General features: G+C 40.8%; 1 protein-coding gene across 4 annotated transcripts in view; it reads right to left on the bottom strand.

The window, feature by feature from the left end:
* Positions 1 to 3,587: 3,587 nt before the first annotated feature.
* Positions 3,588 to 16,730, bottom strand: part of LOC148019173 (centromere protein O) — a 41,365-nt gene continuing 28,222 nt past the window's right edge. For 2 of the 4 annotated variants that reach the window (XM_087660714.1, XM_087660710.1), the window contains exons 3-14: positions 9,662 to 9,709; positions 9,508 to 9,547; positions 9,384 to 9,432; positions 7,117 to 7,187; positions 6,605 to 6,663; positions 6,447 to 6,512; positions 6,299 to 6,356; positions 4,866 to 5,062; positions 4,720 to 4,776; positions 4,534 to 4,631; positions 4,248 to 4,441; positions 3,588 to 4,136 (exon numbers count right to left, since the gene is read on the bottom strand). In XM_087660714.1, coding sequence (XP_087516840.1) covers positions 4,045 to 4,136; positions 4,248 to 4,441; positions 4,534 to 4,631; positions 4,720 to 4,776; positions 4,866 to 5,062; positions 6,299 to 6,356; positions 6,447 to 6,512; positions 6,605 to 6,663; positions 7,117 to 7,187; positions 9,384 to 9,432; positions 9,508 to 9,547; positions 9,662 to 9,709 — 1,029 coding nt within the window. In that variant the 3' untranslated portion in view covers positions 3,588 to 4,044. The remainder of the gene's footprint in view (positions 4,137 to 4,247; positions 4,442 to 4,533; positions 4,632 to 4,719; positions 4,777 to 4,865; positions 5,063 to 6,298; positions 6,357 to 6,446; positions 6,513 to 6,604; positions 6,664 to 7,116; positions 7,188 to 9,383; positions 9,433 to 9,507; positions 9,548 to 9,661; positions 9,710 to 16,730) is intronic. The other 2 variants (XM_087660711.1, XM_087660712.1) reach the window with 2 other exon arrangements.

Below are 16,730 nucleotides of genomic sequence, written 5' to 3' on the forward strand. Positions count from 1 at the left end.
TTGAAGGCATTCATCAACCCCATAAACAATTAAAGGTAGCCTTGAAAGGGGCACAATCCATCATAGAGAGCTCATTGGAAGAAGCTACAAAAGATATGGAAAAGAAAGTATGAAAAAAACCAAGAGAAGGCATGACTAAACTAATTTGTAAATTGGTTTTAAATTTGGCAAATAAACTATGATAGAAGACCAATGTAATGAACAAGAAACAGTACATAAGCATATAAAACCATGCAACTAGACTTGTATTTGAAGGCCATCACCACTACCATAAGATCCTCAAATGTTGATGTGAAGGATTTAGCAATTATGAGTTTTGACTTTCTAAGAAAATACTCCAAGGTTTTTCTCTATAAGTAGTATGGTTTTTCCTTGGACTTGCAACTACTACAATGAGAGTTGAGATATATGATACTAGGGTACACATAGGGCTAGGAATTTGAGTATATGAGGCTTAAGAACAATGATACTATCATCATTTGACACACAATGCTATGTCCAAGATACAAAGTTACATACACCTATCAAGTAATCGAGGTATATGTAAGGTACCTAGGAGGATTGTGTGAGGTATATGATGACATGGCCAAGTTTATGAGCACAAATTTTTTTGACAAATGAGTTGGCATGTGATCGTAGAGGCTATTGTTAAAGCCTAAGGTAGTCATTTAAATAGAAGTTATATGCTTTTATTACATTTTTTGCTACAATCATGAAAATTGGACGCTGCCTCACCATGTTGAGGATCATGGAAATCATCATGAGTTTCCAAACTAATCACAAGGTGATAATATAATCAATCATGACAAATACATGCTTTTTTTAGGTCATGGTGTAGCACGATAATACTTTTTTATGTGGGTTTTATGGAAATTGATGGACAATCATGTATATGAGCTCTTACCATGATGCTTTTTGTGTTTCTTATTGAAAAAGGTGATGCTATGATTTGAGGAAATCTATATAAAGAGAGAATGATAAATGGTAGAGCAAGACAAGGAGAGCTAACACCCTACTACTGGGTAGACTTTAGGAGTACAGAGGAGCATGTAGTTATTGTTATATTGCATTTTCCTTTAAAGAGGCTAAGATTTGTGGTGTTGTGTTACTTATACCTCATGGATAGGTTAAAGTCAAGACTTCATTCCCTATTGTGAGGGTGGTTAGAGATTTAAAGTAGTTGTCGTGGTTTGAGGTGTTTGAATACAAAGGCAACATTTATGGAGGTGTGGACATTTGATGCTGAGGATGCTCTTAAGTGATCTATTTGCCTACATGCCACAGTATTAAAGAATCTAGAGATATGTTGATGTTGTCTATTTGTGAGTCTTGTCTAATGTGGAGAGTGTATTTGTATTCATTAAGCTTGATACTTTATCTATTTCCTTGAGGTTTCCTCACGATGTACTTGCTATTAAATTGATCACAAGGAATAGGTGCAAATATGTTACATGATATAGTTTTAAGGTACAATGGATATAGTTATCCGTAGGTTTCCTTTTCGTAATAGGATGATGGCATGGCAATTCTCAAAAGGCCCAAAAGTGAGTCCAAATTTCCCCTAATGTAGTTCTTGCATGAATATAGTGCTATAATTCAAGCACAGAATCTATAGCAAAAATAACTCTTTTGTGCATCTTTTTGTTAAAGGGCACTATTTTAAGAAACAAGGGTTAAGGATGCAATGAAAGAATGTGCATGTTAAACACATCATGATAGTAATAAACAACTAAACATTGATAGGTGAGTGGGTGCAAAGCAAGAGGATGGAGACCTTGACCACCTCATCATATAGATAGGTGGACTCAATTAGTCGCATGGCTATTCCACTTAAACTAGCATAGAGTTCAATAGGGTTTTCAAAACCCAAGCTTATCCCATTCTCTGTGAAACCTAAAACGTGGAAAAGATCTAGCCAATCACCAAGCTGCACAAAAATCCTTAATATAGTAAGGAAGAACTATGATCAATGGACTAAAGTAAAATGGACTCCATTATGTCAAGAGTATGTCATGTCAAGGAAACAAGTATCCAACAAACAATATCCCCTAGGCATACCTTAGATGAAGTGGAACTGCATTAGTACGGATTTTGTTACAAGTCTTTTGGTGGACCTACCCATCAAGATAGCCCATCTTATTCTAGTGAAGAAAATTATTTGTGTCTTCAAAGTTTTCCCATCTCTTTATTAAACATTTTTTCAAAATATATGACTTACATCAAAGGATATTGTGATCACGACTCCAATTTCACCAACTCCCAAAAGGGTCTATTCAAAGCTTTATGGACATAACTCAAACTAACCAACTCCTAGAATGGCCTATTCAAAGCTTTCCATGAGTAGTTATGCATCAACACCACCTATCAATCTCCAATCGACACATAAAGCAAGCAAACCAAGCAATCAAAGATATGCTTACTAATTATGAAAGAGAATTGCAAAGATGGATTCACTACTTAACCTTGCTAGGATTCTTTTGTTATAATTCTTGCCACCACAGCATAAATATTTTGCTATGAAGACATTATATGGTTAGGAGCATTGATCGCCTCTAAAATTCTCTAATGATTATCGTTAGGGTGGAGACTTCTAAAGCAATACTACAAGAGCTACAGAAGAAAACTAGGGGCACCACTTGGAACATGAATGCCACACAAGATTGCTAAAAGTACATCAACATGCGAAGATTTGAAAGGGTTTTCAAGGATGGCAACATGGCTCTTCTTCGTACACACCCTAAGAGTAGTTCAGTTGTTAACATAGCATCGCAACTTGCAAACATCGCCCTATAACTATTGTAAGTATCTTTATTCCTTGGACTGCATACTTGTTTTTGCTTTGGATTGGCACCAACATTTAAGCAACTATGTTGTTTGTCCAATTATTTTAACAATGGAGATTGCCTACATTATGCCACCTCCAAGTGAAAAGAACCACCACATGGCAAGTGACCATGTTCACTTTCAAAACATACTTCTACCGTTTTCACGCCTTATGGCTAGTTGAGGATTGATTGTTGGGACAAATTGGCAACTGGGAAAAATGTACAAATGCATTTAGAGCTCCCTTCGCCTTTTCCTTGGCTTGTATCATTCAAGCTGGAAGAGTAGAATACATGCAAAACCTTGTGCAATTTCTATCCATCAGTATACAAATTGCTCAAGAGATTGTGTGTTGACTTTCACTGCCAATTAGTATGACTAGCTGTTTTTCAATTGAATGCAAGAGTGGCTGTGATCTGATTATTGGAAGACTTCCAAATCTGGTCCAGTCGAGGCTCGGAAAATGCACAACTCCCTAGGTTTAAGAAGTTGTAAAAATGTTGATTTCTCAGCGACAAATAGACTAACTGTAGCTGGTTTTCGACTTAAATGCAACATTAACTGTAATCTGATATGGTGTGTTCCAGACTCCAAAAACAACCCAACCCCCTAGGCTGCACGGGAGCATCTCTCTTATATCTTAGAAGTCACAGCTCTCCTTTCGATCATGTAAGCAAAACTAAGCAATAGAATGCATTACACCACTACATAAATAAATTTGCTTATCTACAGACACACAACAATGCACTTGGACATGTACCACAACTGATAACAATGTTTTATGCTTTTAAAAATCCTGGTTAATCATGTGAGGGCTCAGACAATGCACTGCTGTTCCCAGATAATTGCCATGCCATCCTTGGACTAGCAGCAGCCAAAAATGTGGACCTCAGAGACAAACAATACTCCAGTCTGATTTATCCCAATCACCGAATAAGTTACAGGCACAAGAGATGTTCAAAAAATATGATAGTTGTACAGTGAGGAAGAAAAAGTCCTGGCAATGTATATCCTGGATGATAATCAAAATAACAGTTGGTCCTCAAACCACCAATCAGTCTCAAATCCACCAGTATCCAGAATGTCCTGTCAACAAGAGAAAACAATCTTGCTTGTATAGAAATGTCATCCCCCAGAGCTATCTTCATCGAGATGAGAGAGACTCTCACTTGCCCAGTAACTCTCACTTGCCCAGTCTTGGGCACAGTATAGTCGAGACAATCACTTTTCTTCAGGAGGATGGGCCAAAGTGCCCACAGCTATTGAGTTGTGTTCCAAAATTGTGTTCAGACGCTCTATTATATCATCATATGCTGCAAATCAACCAATGATGTGTTGGCCACAAAAGGAGAATGTAAAATTTGTAACCGTTTAGTGTAGTAAAAAAGTGCCTCTCTCCAGCTCTTCTAAAACCAACATATTACCATCAGGCAAGAAGCGCTTTTTGAAGCAATCCTCAGCAAATGTTAGCATATATGGATTTGCCCTTGGCTTGCTTCGCTTGGGACTTGTCACCTGGCTCACGTCCTTGGGAGTTTTAAAGGGCCAGGCAAAGACCTTCACTTGAGTAGGTTGGTCTGAGTCTAATTCTTCGTATGTGAGGCTGACAGTCAGTTTGCTGTGAAAGGAGCCGACATAAACTAATCAATGCTTGTGGACCAAGGTTAGAAATGAAAAGCATTCCAAAACCCATGGACACAAACAACATACCAATTTTGCTCTTCAATAAAAAACTCTGCTCTATCACAAGGCAAGGTGTTTGACATGTGCTTTATTTTGTTCCCCTGTCTTTCCTTGAACATGAGCACCTGTTAAGCCCGAAGATGTAAAAACACTGGCACAGACAAACAAATTCATTATTTACTGAATCTGCAGAAATCCTCCAAATATGATCACCTGTTCCCGCCTTGAAATGAAACCTTGAAGCAAATTACCAACATGATCAATAAACCTCTGTAGGCATGCAAATTACAGAGGGTCAGTCTATTCGAATAGAGTACTGAAGCTAACAAGACCCAAAGGTAGAGATTAAAACCACTCACTGTGACACTTGAAGAGAAGTAAGTTTCAACACTCTTTTGCAGAGGCAAAAAGAATGGAATTGTGTTCTCAGTAACCGACAGCTCCCCAGTATATGGTTGGATGGCCAGCACCAGGTAATAACTTTCCTGAGGAACATCTGGACGCACAGCATGACATTTTTCATTGTACCAAATAGGAGTATAATGTCTCTGAAAATCTGCAAGTTAAACACCCTCAGGCACATTTTGAGCACTCTAAAAGATGCACAGCTTCAGAATAGATGCAACATCTGTGAATGGGAGAGGACCCCATTGCAGCAGTCGATCATTCGCAGACACCAAAGGGAACTGTCTAGCAAGTGTGAGCGAGAATGGCAGTATTGGAAGTTACTAGTACTTTGCAACTTTCATTGATGATGCTACATATTATGCATGGGTTGAAACCGTTGGAATGTGATGTCCCCATTCGGAGTAGAGAGAAGTACTGTTGTGGGCTCCCCAAGGAAATTCGTGATTTTTGTATCAAGATCATAGTGACCAACATGTCACAATTGATTGAAATTTGAGACCATGTATACAATAGATGCTTTGCTATGTGGTAAGTCTACAGGCTTCAAGGGTGAAAAGACTTCTTTATAAACTTTTGAATTTCCAAACTATTATTTCCTTTATTTCTTTCCATATTCTTACGTATACACATACAAAATCAGCTCAAATCTCAAACTTGCATACCGAATCAGCCCGTATCACACACATATTTAGTAAAAGGATGTGAATGAATTGTATAAATGTACAAGAGCTGTTGTGTTCAGTGTAAACGTCAAAAACACACAATACACACTTTTTATAATGGAATGCACACATGTATATCACACGCACAGAATCTATGATTGTGTACATCCATCCACATGTCCACCCACCACATCATATGCATACACTCAGTGAATATAAATTTAAAATGTTACCCTTGTATGCCATCCCACCCCCATCGTGATACCCTTTTCCTGACCCTGTCCTCCCGCATCACATGTTACTATGCCTTCATCCATTAGTTAAGTTGGGATGCACAACAAATGTCCCATTGCCCTCCACACATTAGCATGGTCTTCCATACTTATATTGCATCTTTGAAACGAACAACAAATACTACGGCTAGTCTGTCCAAGCTTTTCTATTTGCCCCCCTATCCATCATCTCCCACACATGCCAAATAGTTTCAAAATCACCAAATAGCATCAACAATAAAATTTCATGAAATTGCATTTTGGTAAAGTGTACTTTTCAAAGATGCATCATTACAATCTACTGACCTCACCATGTTAACCCCCACACACATGCACACAGCCATTTCAAAAAGTTATACAACTCCATAGCACGATAGTTGCTAAAATGCTGACTCAAACAATACCAAATAATGTGATCAAAGAATCAAACCTCGCTTTGAAGTAGTTTACCTGCAAATGAAGTATCGTATTGTATGCCTATGCGATGTTGTTTCAAACCACAAAAGGTCTGTCACAGAAACATTATTAACTTTATGACAGAAGACTTTACATGCGTCTTATAAAAAACAGTATAAATTTATGTTCAGAGAATAGAAACCTTGTTTACAAACTTATATAAGACCCTTGAAAGACTCTCATGGCCACTGAATGCTTCTTTGACAATCTGATTTGAGCATGGCACAAAGAGTCTCAGTGCCTGAATGTACAACTTTTTATTTTACCTTTATGATTGCCTGCATTTAAAACACAACGTACATTTTTTTGAAGTCTTCGGATAAACTCATCGTCCCATTCATTTTCATCTAGTTCATAGGCTACAGGAATTGAGAGCAACGAATCAACGAACAGCTTGGAAATCAATAATGAAATTTGACCAAACAAAATTTATTGCTAGATTGTCTATGCACAAAAGCATAACTCGTGAATATCCCACAGCTACACCACTGATATACTCTATAACGCATGTCATCTTTGGGTGACCCACGGACAATAATCTTTTTTTGGCGGGGTGTTTTCAGGGGGAGGGAAGCATCAACCAGGAAGGAGAACTCAAATGAAAAACATGATTGACTTTCTTGAAAATGGAACTGCACTCTCAGCACATAGTAGCTGCAACATCTTTTTCCCAGGACTCACAATACCTGAAGTCAAATCAAACTTATTCGAACTGCAACCAGAATGACATGACAAGTTAAATAGGATCCACTCCATTTTCCACAATGCACTAGCTTCAACAGCTCCTCATTTCAGGAATGGAGATCACCTACCAGAAGTGAGGTCAGCTTGTGCATCCTCAAACTCTTGACGCAAATGAGCTGTTGCAAGTTTTTCTGAGTCACTGCCAGTATTAAAACATGAATTAAAGTGATGCAAATGATTGAAGATCTAATAGGCAATTAAAGTACCCACATCATCATCTACAGAGATAACAACAATCACAATGCTACAAATTAATTATGATTCAAGACATTTCCAAATCACCACCCCAAACTCATAACCGTACCTGCGAAATATGACTCTGGAAGGGTTTACTGTGAGATTTCTGTGGCAGTCAGAGATCTCTTCACATGGCAAAACAGTAAGTCACGTGCTATAGAAATTCCTTTTTGGGATTTGAAGACTTCATTGCAGATTGATATGCTCACTGGCCGTAAAGTATGGCATGGTTTTTAACTATTACAGAAACTCTAACAGCACTTATATTGGGCCATTGGTGATTTGAGCAACTGATTGATTTAAGTAGACTTCCTTGTGAAAAAGTCATGATATTACTAAAGTTTGCCTGTGTAACAGTTGGCCAGAACACTAACTTAACATATTTGATGAGCAAACAAAACAGACAAGCAGGTAGTGCGTGCCACATCTTGGGAAATACAGTTCAAACATCTCAAGGAGCAACTGAATGAACTACTCGAAGTGGTTGACTCAAAAGGTTGAATTTTCCTATAAGAAGCTGGCTACTGTTGCAATCCTTTTGAGTAATGCATACAAACATGACAGGAGATTGCTAAATACTTTCTTGCATGATTCACAAGGCTATCAAGTTTTTTATACTAATAGACATTATGCAACAATGAACCTTTAACCCTTGAGAGCATTTAAAGGTACCAGCCGCCAGGAAATATTATGATATACTAAAGATTGGCAGGACTACAGAATGTTTGCGGCCTTAACATAATCAAGCAGGTAAATTTGAAGAGGCTCTCTTGGTTAGAGGTTGAAGCACCTTTTCACACCAATTATTTCACCTGGATGTTGCTCAAAAACCTTTTATCCTGGAGATGGTGGCCTCTGGCCAAAGGTTTCATCTCTCTAGATCTGCACTAATTGTATTGGCTGTTCACAGCCAACCCTACCTTGTGCATTAGGTTGCTGCATCATTCTCAGCATATAGTAATTTTTGGCATTCGTTCTGTTCTGCATCAAGAGTCTATGTGCTAATTATTCTATGAAAGATTGAATAAATTGTTACATAGATGCAACCCTGAGATGAGACATACACACTTAACAAAGAGAGCTGTCAAGTCCAACATTGGCATTTTTACTAGGTGCACATAAGATAGCTCACAACCTGAATGAACCGTTAACGGGCTAGATCACACTGGATACCTCCTCTTGACCAACTGAGTACTCAAGTTGGCAAGTGTCTAGACCTACAAGAACACACCGTGTAAACATATGTGTCTATTTTTGTGAACAACAAGACTTGAATGAGCCAAGTGTTGCCTGCTAAACCATCACCTTTCGAATTAGGCCCACATGAGCTTGTAAGTGCATTCTGCTTGAAAAACATACCAATAGGTTTCACGACAATGCTAACAGCTGTGGCTCATACCAAGCATATTGAAAACTGCTAGGCTTCATAACTGAGGCTAGCAATCACACACCTCAAAGATAAATATCAGACCTTCCTAAAACTAATGTTCATTCTGCATTCTTAACTTCATCTAAAATATTTTAAATAGTAAGTATCATTCAGCGAAACAAAATACAAATTAAAGTAACTTCATTATCAGATGAACTTTCAGATTGTGTATGCCATTCTTACTTCATGTTCAACCCCCTAAAGAGGAATCAAAACAGTGGTAATGCTACTCCAATGAAGGAACGGAAAAAAAACAACAGATGTATTAAAAGAAAGATCATGGGGCTGAAACAAAGTAAAACACAAACCCCCCCCCCCCCCCCCCCCCAAAAAAAAAGGACAGCTAAGCATACTGAGCATGAGTTTTATGATTTATATGATATATTGACAAGGCCTAATATCGTAACCAATATGTGAAATATTGACAAGGCTCAGTATTGTAACCCTAGCAATTTGTCAGTTTTCAACTCTGTATCTATACTGTACTGGCCTTCCTATACCTATAAGACCATAGAATCAAAAGCCAATATATCTCATTCCAAAGCCCTAACTAAGATACCTTCATTTTTATGTTTAAAGGAGGATAAGACAATCGCTCAATCACTCTCATCCAACATCAAGGAACTGGATTCTATGATGGCATACTTCAGAGTAAACTGTAAGAAGTACCTTGTTAGTCTTTCTTGAAGTTGAGACTGCTTTTCAACCAGAGTAGCTACTGTCATCAATTTATCTTATTAGAGCTTATCAAAATAAAAAGCTCATCATGATAAGATTTGAACAAGAACATTACATCTTTTAGTGACTCCTTCCAATGTTACATCTTCAGGTTCCTGTACAAAAGCTTTTCAAAAGATTGAATACGCAAGGGTGACACTTGGTAGCCTAGAATAATGATTCGTAGACACCCTGAGACATTCAACCAAAGTTGTAGGATTGGAGCATACATCTTCTCCAGCCAAAGCTCTGGCCTTCTTTGTCAACTGCTCCATATGCTGTCAGAATTTAGGCATATAAAGTTACTACTTCAATAATATGACAATGCGTTTAAAAGGAATACGCTTGAAGCAAAACTTTGAAAGGGCAATCTCATCTAGTCTAACCACAGCAGGAAACATTATTACAATGCCATCTGTGCTAAAGATACATTTGAGAGACCTTGAGATGACAACACAAAATATGCAAAATCATCCTCACAAGGGCATCATTTGCTTTAGTGATCATCAGTGTAGCCAGGAATTTTCAGACCAGGAGGTTTCAGATTAGTTTCACACATAGGAAACGGTTTTGTAAACTTTTAGAAACATAAGATGCGTTTTGAGAGACCTTGAGCTGGCAACACAAATAAAATCCTCCTCACCACGGCATCATTCATGTAATTGATCACCAGTTTAGATGGAAGTTTCAGAAACAAGACGTTTCATATGGGTTTCATGCAAAAGAAACAGTTTCCTAAAATTTAGAAATGTAAGAAACAAGTTTCCTAAGAAACATATTTTGTGTGTGTGTGTGTGTGTGTGTGTGTTACCGAGAAATGTGCAAATAAATCTTAAATAGTTTCAACTCATAAATGAGGATTCAAGACTTAAATACATTTGAGTTGAAATTAAAAAAACATGTTACATGACTAAGGTTCAAGAATCATAAAAGTACCATGTTCAGCAACCACTACTACTCACTGGATCATGAATCGTGAAGCCACCTCACATCATATTTGTCTACATTTAAACAACAAGGTAACTACTACGTAACTACCAAATCCGAAATGTGCATAGCCGGTGGCCATACAACAGGCTGAAATAATAATAAGTACCAAAGTCAAAGTAAAGGTGCAGAAATAAACAGGTCACACAACTAAATCCTAAACAGTAGTAGCCAAATCACAGTCCATATCATATTATGGATCCTAGAATCATGAAAAGCTACCACTTCTTCTTCGCTATCAAGATCAAAGTCTCAAAACTTGTCATCTGCCCAACATGTTTTTGTAACGTGTCCACCTGTTCCCTTTCAGGACACGTCTCAGTAGCCCATTGGAAAGAGAGTCTAGAAAGCTCCGCCCAGCACTCCCATGGAATGTTACGTGGTTTGCGATCTAGGTCTTCCCAAGTCTGCCACGTAGCGGTATTCCGGCCGTTCCCACTTAGGACCGACCTGAATCAAGGTTTTCCTAGTGGCCAACCTCCTAGAACGGCAGCTAGCATCAAACCACAGGCGAACTACTTTACGCAGAAACATAAGGGTCCAAGAGGATTCATGCTGCACTTGGTTCAAGGAGAATGGAAAACGAGAGGGATGCAAAGCTCAACCTCTCTGCCCATAAGGCATAGTCCCATTCCGTTCCCCAACATAAATCGGAATCCTAGTAACCTAGACTCTAGGTCAACGCCCTTGCTATTCATTTCCTTCAAGCAAAGTTTCCTGCTGTCGATTTCATTTTAGAAAAGTTCCCGGCTAACCGGGACCACCCATCCGTAGGACGGACCCATGGCCACATCCACAGCACTTTCCTCAGGGTTGTTTTAGTTGTCTAATTACCTACCACATTTAGTTGGACACACATAAAACAGCTTCCTTAATTAACCAGTTAGACACCGGTTCCTTCTCGTAATCTTAGCACTTGAAATAGAAAAACAGTGTCAAGCAAGTTCATTTTCAACAGGTTATCTTATTATCTTTGGAACACATCCATATAATCCAGCCCGTAGGCTAATCCATAATCCGCCCGAAGGCAATCCATAATCTGCCCGAAGGCTATCCAGCAATCCACAGGGATTACTAATCCAAGATTCCGCCCGTAGACTAGTATGCGGGCCTCGAGATCCAATCCCGAGTCACGTTGGCCTCTTGTGCAGGGCCCGGAAGGCAAGGGATTTATGGTCAGAGCCCCCTCTGGCACCCAAGTGTCCTCCTACTCCAAGTAGTGCCCAACGGAGAGACCTCTCGCGGGGTTCGGTCCACATTCCCGGAGCGGCTAACAACCCCCTTGGTTAGGGTCAAGTAGACAGTTGGGGGTAACTAATGCTGCCTCTTCCTTCAGGCCTTCAACCTGAAGCATTAATTAACTTTCCATCTTTTAGTTCCTTGAGCAAACAATGCAAACAGTGCTCCTAAACTGTTACAAGCACAATCAATCCAGTGGTCGTTTTATTTGGCCAACTGCTAAGGAGTGAATCCTTCTCTCCGAATGCATCCAACATTCGATCCGGGATCAATTGCGACTTGGCAAGATCCCCAAGGGTTTGTTTGTTCACCCTTTTGTCCTTGGGTTAGGGCCATACCCCATCTTAACCAACACCTTAGGTTTCATAAATTAACAGTAAATCCTGGCGACCATGTCGCTTTAACTTGATTGATCCTTTGCTTACCAAGCAAAACATAACTTCCCTTAACTTGGCAAATCAGCCCAAGAAAGGTGATGTAACAGGATGTCTACTCATCCTCTTGCAAGTTAGACTTGCACTGGAACCTGCCAACCTCATTCCAAGGAATGGCAAATCTATCTTGTGATTAAATCACAAAGCCGTGCGACGTTGCAACTTGTTGCACAAGTGTCGCACCTAACTCATGGGATCATTTCACCCATTGAATGGCGTTTCCTGGTCAAGGAATTATGTTTAGACAAGAAGCAAGGTTTAGGGTGTCTTCTTACCCAACCCAACCCTAATTGTACTAGGCCGACAACGTTCGGTCCTAGGGTTTCCAAACTGAATCCGAGTTTTAGCTTTAGGTCGGTCGATCCTTAGGGTAAAACCCTAGATCGTTAGTGTTTGGACATTCACCTAACCCAACCGTTCCGTGCATGTGGATAGGATCCTTTAGGTTTAAGGGTCTCGACTTGGCGTTCCAAGTGCGATATTAGGCAACACTTCCAACGTGCCAAGCCCTAGCTAGTACTCGAGGTATTTATCGTATCGACCAGTTATGCCTATACGAATCCCTTGCGGGTTAGGTGATTTAGCTAAATTGGGCTACTTGTCTTGCGACAAGGACGATCCTTTCCTGGAGATGGTAAACTTGTTCTAAAGATGTAAATAGTTGCAACAAGCGATTCATTACTTTTAGGCGGCTAAAAGGTTTTGCAATAACTACTTCTTTCCTTGCTAAAGTCATGACGAATGTCAATTTGGAGATTATCTTGCATAGAACCTACAAGATTCACATCAAGGAACTATGCCTAACAATCTCTCGTTTAATGCAATGGGATTTCATGCTTTGATAAGCCATGCAATCTTTTCTAAATGCAACTTAATGAAATGAAATTTACGCACGACGAACATGTAAACATGCGACCCTTAGATACAACATCGTAAATGAAGTTCATGCAAGACTAAGACTAGTGTTGACTTAATCCATTTCCAAGCATCTTTTTCATGCAACTTACAAGTCCGTGGTTCCATTCCCATACTATGCAATTGTCCAGGGTTTCATTTTCATGCCGTACAACGGACGTTAACAACTCTTTCCATGCGAGACATAACAAGGAAGTTATTAACTAAACGCAAAATACACTTGTTCTTTCACGGCCAATCAAGGATGCACTTAATAATTTCAACCTTTTAATGCTAGGCAATATGCGTTTTAGGCTTGTCACTTTGAAATGCGCGGCAAGGCAACATGCTACTAAACTCGTAAAATGGATAGGACCTAGGTAATTTACATTCATAACATTGAAAATGCAACTAACCCGATTTCATGTCATGCATTAATTCTAGTAGATCCTTCGAGTAGGCAATTTTCCCCAAATGCATTTTAACTAGGCTAGGTGAATTAGAAACATGCATAAGTGCTTCCCTTTCCATGAAAGTTATCGTGCTTAACGCATTACTTTTGCGTGGAATCAAAATCGTAAAACCTAGGCTTGTGGGCTTGTGGAGATGTCCACATGTATGTTTGGGGAAGAGCCTCCCGCGGGTGCCCCTTGCGTCTTCTTGGAGCCATTGTTGATGACTTGAACTCCGCGATCTCCTACTCCATCTCCGAATTTCCTCCGCTTTGGCAAAACAGCCTCCAAGCCCGCCTGCTTTCTCCCTTGTACAAGAATTGGGGCTTTACGAACCCGGTTTTAAAACCGGGGGAGGCACGTAGAAACAAGGCTTATGGGCCTTATCCTTTAGAAGCTTCTGATTTCTTTGAACAGAGTCGACGTGGAAGGGTCCCAATGATTGGGAAGAGGAAAAGATTGCTGACCGGGGGGGGGGGGGGGGTGATTAGGACGATGGCAGGGGGGTGATTATGGCGGCAGTAGCAGGCACTGCAGGCGGCGCCGCCCCTCAGCCCGGCGGCGTTCAATCTCCCTCTCTGATCGTTCCTCTCCCTTCGATCCTCCAGCACGGCAACCTCCTTTCCTTTTGTCCCTCCCCCCAATGCCTAAGGAGAAGGATAAATAGGCCACGTGGGGGAGGTGGTAGCCACCACGTGGCCTATGCATGGCCCTCCCTCCTCATGCTCCCTACACCACACCTACTTCCTCTCCCACTCCCTCTCCTCCAGCCATGCATCGGCTGGGGGAAGGGATAATTATTAAAAAAATTTGACTTAACCTTACCATTATCCAATTGCCCCTTCAAAAAGAGTGTTTTCCCGCGGGTTTTTACGGTCTTCAACCTCGGCCTCGATTTCACAATGCGGAGGCCTCATTTTTGTGCGTGCAGGGTATGGATTAAGCTGCCAATAATTACGGTGTGTGAGATACCTTGCACAGGTTTTACGCGGCGTGCGGGAAGTCAAGTTCAATAATATTTTTAAGCGGAAATATTACAGTTTTCTTAAAAATAACATTGATTTTTTCATTTGCCCAAACATCTTTGTTTCCAGCAACAAAAGCAATAACCAACCACAAACATCAAAAAATGATTTGAAAAGAATGCAAAATGTGTTTCACAAGTTCGAAAAGTTTCATCCGTTTCCAACACGTAGGAGACACATTTCTATGCAACATTGGTGATCACATATGTAGCTCAACTTTGTAGCTATATCAGAGATACAACATAGATGACACTAATACAACCAAAATACCTGGGACCATAGTTGTGTCAAAAGATGACGTACCAACGAGATAGTAGGGTTTGCGGGGAGGAACAAAGAGTGAACTCGGAAAACATGGAGAACAGAAGAGAAGAGAGAAGAAACTCTGATGAATGGAATGATGAAGTTCTGAATCATGGAGTGAATGTGATACAAGGGAACAAGGGTGCCGTAGCACAAGGAAGATAATGAAGACAGCCACAAACCATGAACCACAATGTCCTCCTGAAGGGGTGTGAGGGTAGTGGAGAGGCTAGAGAGAAGAGGTTATGGACTAAATGAATCAGCCGTAAGGAATGAATGAAAGAATGGCCTATAAATAGGCATAGTCAGTCTAGGATGGCGCCCCCTTTTTGAGGCTGCAAACCCTAAACACAAAACGAAAAAATGCAAACTGCGGATGAAGGGTGAAGGGTTTCTTAACACCCCCTCTCAGGCCCAAAAAGAAAAACAGGAGAAGAGTGAGGTGGAGATGCAATGCTCATGCAGCAAGTGCCACTTGGACAGTGTCCCTTGTGGGAAAATTGTTCACTTGCCCAAGCACCCTAGTACAAAGATGATGAAAACATGCAATGCATAGGAGGAATGTCGGACTTTGTGTGGTATCGAGAACCATAAGGATATGCCCGGACTCGATCTCAGGAGATGGCTCCATGTTGACCAAGGGACAAAGAAGATCCATCCTGTAATCTGAGAATACCACCTAAAAGGAGACCTTTGAAGATAGTCAGGAGATTGGATGAGCTGTAGAATCCGAAACTCAACCTCAAGAGAGAAGCCACTAGCTCCATGACTCCATGCTGGAAGGAATATGAAAGCCTAGCCACCAAGTCGCTGCTAAAGACCCAAGGGCCCCAATCTAGGTAGATCCTCTAGATCTTGGGTATGAGTAGAAGAAATGACTGCTCAAAGGAGAGCCACTTCTCGAGAGTAAAAGGTGGTGGTGTGTGAAGAATTTCATGGCACATAGGGTCTCTCTTTGAATTGAAAGGAGTAGAAGTAGGAGCCCCTTGTGAAGCCGAAGAAGAACTGGAAGCCCCTTCTGAGAGCGAAGTAAGAAAATCCCAGTTTGAGAGAGAAAGAGAATCCAACCACTCATGGCTTACGAACTGCGAAGCATCTGATGACAAAGAAAGTGCCGCCGATTGTACCGAAGAAGGTATCTAGGGCTCGGAAGAAGAAGTCGGAAAGCACCCAAAAGTGGTCTCTCGAACTTGAGTGGAAGAGGGTGGGAAAGGAGGAACTCGGGATAATCTAAGAGTGGGGAACAGTCACGGGCTCTCAGGAGAGTGGACTGTGGAGGGGATGTGAGCCGTGGAAGCCACTGTACCCGGAAGTGGGTGAGAGAAACCTCCGTGCATGGGAGTGGTCTCCAGGAGGGCTTATCGCCTTGTAAGGTCTTAGAGCCTTTGTATGCTCGAAAGGAATTAGTGCACGTCAAGTGCGGCTTATTGCCTTAAGCATAATACTCTGATAGCCGATGCAGAACGATCTCTGTAGCCCGAAAAGGAGAGGTGGCACAAGGAGTGCGCGGTGGAAGATGCATATACTCCGGAGGGGTAGGGAGCAAAGATCAATGTCGACAGTCTTCGTTGAGATGACCGTTCGTGCCGCAGTAGGAACACCCAGTAGAAGGGCAATCTATCGGGGGAGATGCCATGGTACTGGTGTGGTAAACTAGATAAGGGAGGGTGGGAAGGAGAAAAAGGATATCTCCCAATGCGCAACAGAAATAGTAGAGAAATCAGATGTTGATGCCAAATCCACCACCGGTCCTTGTCTTCTCTGATGAGGAGAAGAGAGAAAGACTAAAAACGCAAGTGAAACCAACAACAGCAGTCAGTATGTTGAAATCAGCTCCAAATAGTGTGTGGTAGGCTGGAAACAAGCACCAGACTGTTGTAGACAGCAATGACCAGCTTGGACCGCAATGTCCTCCACATCCAAAATATACAGCAAGCTGAAATACCTAAAATCTGCAAAAACGAG

This window comes from Lygodium microphyllum, chromosome 20, assembly GCF_053477565.2.
Source record: "Lygodium microphyllum isolate KBCC chromosome 20, Lygodium_microphyllum_v1.1.10, whole genome shotgun sequence".
In the NCBI taxonomy this organism is placed as follows: domain Eukaryota; kingdom Viridiplantae; phylum Streptophyta; class Polypodiopsida; order Schizaeales; family Lygodiaceae; genus Lygodium; species Lygodium microphyllum.